Source organism: Marmota flaviventris, chromosome 11, assembly GCF_047511675.1.
Source record: "Marmota flaviventris isolate mMarFla1 chromosome 11, mMarFla1.hap1, whole genome shotgun sequence".
Classification (NCBI taxonomy): Eukaryota; Metazoa; Chordata; class Mammalia; order Rodentia; family Sciuridae; genus Marmota; species Marmota flaviventris.
In genome coordinates this window covers 70188319-70194726 of record NC_092508.1, presented here as the reverse complement: position 1 = coordinate 70194726, position 6408 = coordinate 70188319, and the positions used below count along the sequence as shown (strand labels likewise).

The window sequence follows — 6408 nt, the reverse complement described above, 5'->3', positions numbered from 1 at the left end:
GTGATCATTGGGGGGTGTCACATTCTGTGTCTGCTAGTGGGGTATATTGTTGTCTGATTACCATAAGTTCGACTTGTCCAATTTGGGCTTGGAGAAAGGAAACTACACGGTTGAGCAAACAGGGTCCTAGAGTTAGCAACAATATAAGAATTATTAAAGGATCGGCCAGGGCTGATAAAAGCGTAGTTAACCAGGGGGACTGTGTGAACCAAGACTCATACCACCCTTTTTGGGCCTCTCTCTCTCTCTGACGCTCTTCAAGGCGTCTTCTTAGTTTACTCATAGATTCTTTTACAACTCCAGTATGGTCGGCATAAAAATAACATCCTTCCCTCAATGCAGCACAAAGGCTTTCTTCTCTCATGAAGAGGAGGTTCAACCCTCGCCTGTTCTGTAAAACAACTTCAGAGAGAGAGGTTAAAGATTCCTGCAAAGCTGTGATGGAGGTTTCTAATATCTTTAAGTTTTGGTCCATTGCTGTTTCTAATTGGGTCATTTGTTGTGTCCCACGGACCAGGGCAGTGGTCCCTGTGTCCACCCCTGCAGCAACTCCTATTCCTAAAAGGATGGCTAAAGTGAGGGATACGGGTTCCCGGCGGAACCGGGTTGTATGTCCCCTTATTTGATCTTTAAATGAACCTGTGTCATGATAGAGCACTCTGGGAAACATCTGCACCATTATACAATTAATCACATCTGTTGACCATTTCATTAAAACATAAATAATGTTTAAGTATATAGAATTATACTGTTGTAGGGACGGACAAGGCAAGGCACCTAAGATAGCACCAAAGACAGGGAAACAGTCCTATTTGGTTGCAACCAGATTCAGAGGGCATTGCTTCTGTTGTAATCAATTAATCCTTTGAACCCCAAGTTTAGGTAGTTTCAGAATTTTGTACTCAACATGTAAGGGAAGGGGCTCAGAAGTTCACAGTCTGCAGAAGTTCACAAAAAGCAGTTTTTGTTTGTTTTTTTCCTCTGTTCTGGGCAAGTTAACTTTTCAGGGACACCTGGGAGGGGGAGAAAATTTTTTTTTCTTTTCTTTTTTTCCCCCTGCCAGCTGTTACCATGGAGCCCAGTTGATAACTTTTTTATCTTAGAAATGTAGCCATCTCTGTGTAGCCCCAGCTCAAGGCCAGAGGCCTTGTTCACATATTTTGTGAAAAACTAGTAAGGGGGTGTCTAGCTTAGGAGTGCTGATTTTTCCAGCCAGTGGCCAAGTAGAACAGGGAAACATGAACAGAGGAAGTTTATCTATACTGAACTCTTTTATAGGGACTCTTTTGCTGAAAGTCCTAAAGTCAGCCATGGTGAAGACTTCTGGAGAAGGTCAGTTAAGACTTTTCTGTGGGCCTGGTACAGAGGGGGAAGACGGGGAAGGCGGGGCTGAGAGCAGCTCCGTGGATAATGGGAAAGGGGTTTGGGATTTTCCTAGCAACAAAAACTTGAGTAGTAGAACAGGTAGAGCAGAAGGGAAGACTGGAGTGAGTATCCCAAAAAGCCTGTGAGGGACTTTAAATTCTTAGTAACCTGTTTTCAGTGATGACAAAGCAACTTTAAAGGCCATTTTCATTACATCTTGGATAGGGGTCTGAGGGCTCTCCTCAGCTGGTTTGAGCTTTGGGTTAGCTGGTAAGAGGACCTGGTGGGACCCAGTGTGGGCACTGACAGGAGAAGAGAGGAGTGAATGGGTGGAGGGGTGGTCGTCAGGTCCCTAAGGGGGCTGTATGTGAGATAGATCATACTTCTTGTCCAGTAGGATTTGTGATTAGCCATCACTGCTGAACGGGCTGATGAGGGTTAGGACTACTGGTGGTCAAGGGGAGAGTCCATAGCCTTATCCACACAGCGAATACGCAATTTGAGAGGGTTACCAGTCTTTTCCAATTTCCAGCCAGAGTCTGGACAGGGCACAGGCTTGAGATGAGAGGCATGGATCCAGGAAGTGATTCCGTCTACCTTTACCGCTGTAGGTGTTGTAAGTAGCACCTGGTATGGTCCTTTCCAGCGGGGTTCCAGGGATGACACCTGATATCGTCTTACATAGATGAAGTTTCCCACTTGATATTGGTGTGGAGTTCCTTCGTCCCCAGGTTGGTAGGCAGTGGCCAGCTGTTTCCACAGGTATCACTGAGTTTTTTCAAGAGCTTTAAGTCTGTCAAGCAAGGGGGTGTGGAAGGGATCGTTAGGTCTTAGAGTTGGGGTTAGGTCCCTTACTGGAGGAGGGGCACCATAGAGAATTTCATAGGGGGTGAGGTTACACAAAGAAACAGAGGGAGTATTTCTTGCACGAAACATAAGGCAGGAGCATAGTCCAATCTTTTATGCCAGTCTCCAAGCTTAATTTCGTCAAGGTCTCTTTAATGGTTCTATTCATTCTTTCTACCTGTCCTGAGCTCTGGGGTCTATAAGCACAATGTAACCTCTGATTAATCCCCAGGTTCCTGGCTAACCCCTGACTTACCTGGGCCACGAACGCCGGTCCATTATCAGACCCTATTACCTTAGGCAGGCCGTATCTTGGAAAAATATCTTCCAGGATCTTCTTGACCACCATTTGTGCTGTTTCTTTTTTTGTAGGGAAGGCTTCAATCCATCCTGAAAATGTATCTACAAAGATTAGGAGATATTTAAGTCCATATCTTGCTGGCTTAATTTCAGTAAAGTCCACTTCCCAAAATTGTCCTGGTCTGGTCCCTCGAAGGCGCCTTCTTACAGGAAGCTTGGAGGGGTAAGCATTAACCAATTGACAGGCCCAACAGGCTTTTGTTACTCGTTCAGCTATTTCCTTTCGCTGTGAGCCGGTTAGTGGAAAATTCTGTTCTTGATCCTTTAGGAATGCATGCAGTTTCTTTGAACCAAGGTGAGTGAGTTGATGTACATTTTTAACGTAGTGTAGGGCTTTCTGAAATTGCAAGCTGGGCTCAGTGTAGTCAAGGAGTTCAGTGTCAGTGTCCTTACATGTTAAGTTGTCAGGGTGTTCTGATGTAGTTAAATCTCCTGACTCATATTCCCCTGTGTGGAAAGCGTTAACATGGTTACTCCGTTTAGGGCTGCCAATTTAGCCTCTTCATCCGCCCTCCTGTTCACGACCGCTACGGGATCGTTTCCTTTCTGGTGTCCTGGACAGTGCACTATAGCTAGTTCTTTAGGGCTTTGCACTGCTGAGAGGAGGCGGAGGATCTCATCTCTGTTTTTTATTTCTTTTCCCGCTGAGGTTAATAGTCCCCTTTGCTGGTAGATAGCCCCGTGTATATGAGCGGTAGCGAAGGCATAGCGGCTATCTGTGTATATGGTGGCCTTTTTGCCTGCCGCTAGTTCTAATGCCTTCGTGAGGGCGATCAGCTCTGCCTTTTGAGCCGATGTTCCCTCCAGGAGGCTAGAGGACCAGATGACTTTAGTTCTGCTAACTATTGCTGCCCCAGCCCACTGCTTACCGTCCTGGAGAAAGCTGCTGCCATCAGTGAACCATATGACCTCAGGGTGGGGCAGCAATAGTTAGGCTGATCATTTAAATCCCATCATATACTGGTTTCTTCTGCCAGTATATGTTGACAGTCATGAGTGACGGGTTCTGATGATTGTTCAGGTAGTAGTGTAGCCAGGTTAAGCGGGGCGGGGGGTCCCAGTATTATTCTGTCCTTGTCAAGCAACAGGCTCTGATAGTGTGTTATTCTAGAGTTTGATAGCCATCTGTCTGGTGGCTGGCGGATGATGCTCTCTAGGGCATGGGGGGCTATAACGGTTAGCTTCTGCCCCAGCGTTAACTTATCAGCATCCTTGATTAGTAGGGCCGCCGCTGCTATAGCTTTTAGGCAGTGGGGCCATCCACTAGCCACTGGGTCCAGCTTTTTAGATAAGTAGGCTATAGGCCTTCTCCAGGGTCCTAGAGTCTGAGTGAGCACTCCTTGTGCTATTCCTTTCTTTTCCTCAATGTAGAGAGTAAAGGGTTTTTCTACATCCGGGAGTGCTAAGGCCGGAGCAGATAGCAGCACCCTTTTGATGTTATCAAAAGCTTGTTGGTGCTCAGGGTTCCATTGGAATTGGGCATTTCCCTTTAACAATGGGTATAAAGGAGCAGCTAAGGATGCAAACCCAGGTATCCATAACCTGCAAAAGCCAGCAGTCCCAAGAAACTCTCTGAGTTGCCTCCTATTAGATGGGGGTGGTATCTGCACAACGGTTTGTTTTCTGGGCTCAGTGAGCCATCGTTTACCGCCCCTAAGGGAATAGCCCAGGAAGATTACTTCTTGCTGGCAAATTTGGGCCTTTTTGACAGAAGCTCTATACCCGAGTTGAGCAAGCTCGGATAGTAGTGCTTGGGTCCCAGACTCACAGTTTTCCTTGGTGTCTGCTGCCAGTAGCAGGTCACCCACATATTGGAGTAGGGTGACTTCGGGATGCATGGTTCTGAAGTTGTTGAGATCTCTGTGGAGGGCTTCATCAAAGAGAGTGGGGGAGTTTTTGAACCCCTGTGGGAGTCTGGTCCAAGTTAGTTGACCAGACGTTCCATTTTCTGGGTCTACCCACTCGAAAGCAAACAGCAACTGACTATCTTTATGCAGAGGCAAGCAAAAGAAAGCATCTTTTAAGTCCAGGACAGTGTACCATTTTTGCTCAGGGTTCAGGATGCTAAGCAGATTGTACGGATTAGGTACTGTGGGGTGAATGTCCTGCACTCTGTTGTTGATCTCTCTTAGGTCTTGAATAGGGTGATAGTCCCCGGTTCCTGGCTTTTTTACTGGTAGCAGGGGAGCGTTCCAGGCCGATTGACAGGGCCTTAGGACCCCTAAGGCCAGATATTTCTGAATATGGGGCCTTATCCCATCTTTAGCTTCTTTGCTCAGAGGATATTGTTTAATATTAATTGGGGAGGCTGAGGTTTTTAACTCCACCATTATTGGAGGTTGTTTTACGGCTAGGCCTAACCCAGCAGTTTCTGCCCAGGCATCTGGGTAATCTGTTATCCATTTCTGGGATAGCTTGCCTGTTTGATCAGTCTTGGGGGGTGTGAAGAGTTGATGTTCATCTTCTACTGACATAGTTAAAGCCATGACTATAGGAGTTTTTACTGAAGGATTTAGAAATTCCATTTGGGGGCCTTCAGGGTTAAAAGTTATTCTGGCCCGGAGCTTGGTGAGCAGATCTCTGCCCATCAATGGGGCTGGGCATTCTGGGATCACTAGGAAGGAGTGATGGACTTTTCCTTTTCCCAGGTCCATGGTCCTCTTAGTTGTCCAAGCCCGATATTTACTGCCGTTAGCCCCTTGAACTAGAGACCTTTTAGTTGATAGAGGGCCCAATGGGGCCTTAAGGGCTGAGTATACTGCCCCTGTATCCACTTCAAAGTTTACTGAGGTCCCCTCCACTTCAAAAGTTACCCTGAGCTCGGAGAGGGGATCCGAGCCCCGACTTTCCTAGTCATCCTCCAGAGTTAGAATGGCTGGCTGGCGTGGCTGTTTCTTTCTAGGGCACTCTTTGGCCCAGTATCCTTTTTCTCTACAGTAGGCACATTGATCTGAGGCCAGAGGTGGTGGCTTCTGGCATGGGCCCAGGTATCCCTTTCTGTCTCCCTGTCTCTTAACTTCTGGTCTATTTGTTGTTGTGACCAGGACCTTAGTCAATGCCTCAGTCTGTCTTTTGCTTCTTTCATCCTCCCTTTGCTCCCTTTCTTTCTCCCTCCTTTGTTCCTTCTCTTCCTCAGTTTCTCTCTTATAGTATACCTTCTCGGCTTCTCTGACTAAATCTCTCAAAGTCATATCTTGTAATCCATCTAAGCATTGTAACTTTCTTTTAATATCCAGGGCAGCTTGCCCAATAAAGGCCATCGTGACAGATGCCTTTTGATCCTCTGCTTGAGGATCGAAAGGAGTATATCTCCTATATGTCTCCATAATTCTCTCTAGAAACATAGAGGGAGATTTATCGGGCCCTTGAATAATCTCTCTTACCTTGGGCAAATTAGTTGGCCGTCTAGCGGCTGCTCAGAGACCCACTATTAGAGCCTGGCAATAAGTGGACAGATGCTCCCTACCTTCAAAGGTGTTGGGGTCCCAGTTGGGTTGGTTCAAGGGGAAGTCGGCTTCGATTATGTTGGGAAGTTGTGTCGGTTGCCCATCTGGTCCGAGGATATTTTTTTCCTAGCTTCCAGGAGGATTCTCTTTTGTTCCTCTGTCATGAAGAGAGTGCCTAAGAGTTGTTGGCAGTCATCCCAAGTAGGCTGGTGTGAAAACATCAATGACTCAATCAGACCTGTGAGCCAGGTGGGGTCCTTGGAAAAAGGGGGATTGTTATTTTTCCAGTTATATAGATCTGAAGAGGAGAAAGGCCAATACTGGTAGGCTTGCATTTCTCCACCATGGCCATCCTCTATCATTGGCCCATAAGGGCGGAGGGGAAGTATCA

The 6408-nt window shown here is 46.7% G+C and overlaps 1 protein-coding gene across 1 annotated transcript in view; it reads right to left on the bottom strand.

Moving 5' to 3' along the window:
- Positions 1-1950: 1950 nt before the first annotated feature.
- LOC114094740 (uncharacterized) overlaps positions 1951-6408 on the bottom strand; it is a 5095-nt gene continuing 637 nt past the window's right edge. The window contains 5 exon segments of the mRNA XM_071619393.1: positions 1951-2158; positions 2468-2935; positions 3001-3483; positions 3486-6140; positions 6143-6408. The exon segment at positions 6143-6408 is cut by the window's right edge and continues 61 nt beyond it. Coding sequence (XP_071475494.1) covers positions 2153-2158; positions 2468-2935; positions 3001-3483; positions 3486-6140; positions 6143-6408 — 3878 coding nt within the window. The 3' untranslated portion in view covers positions 1951-2152.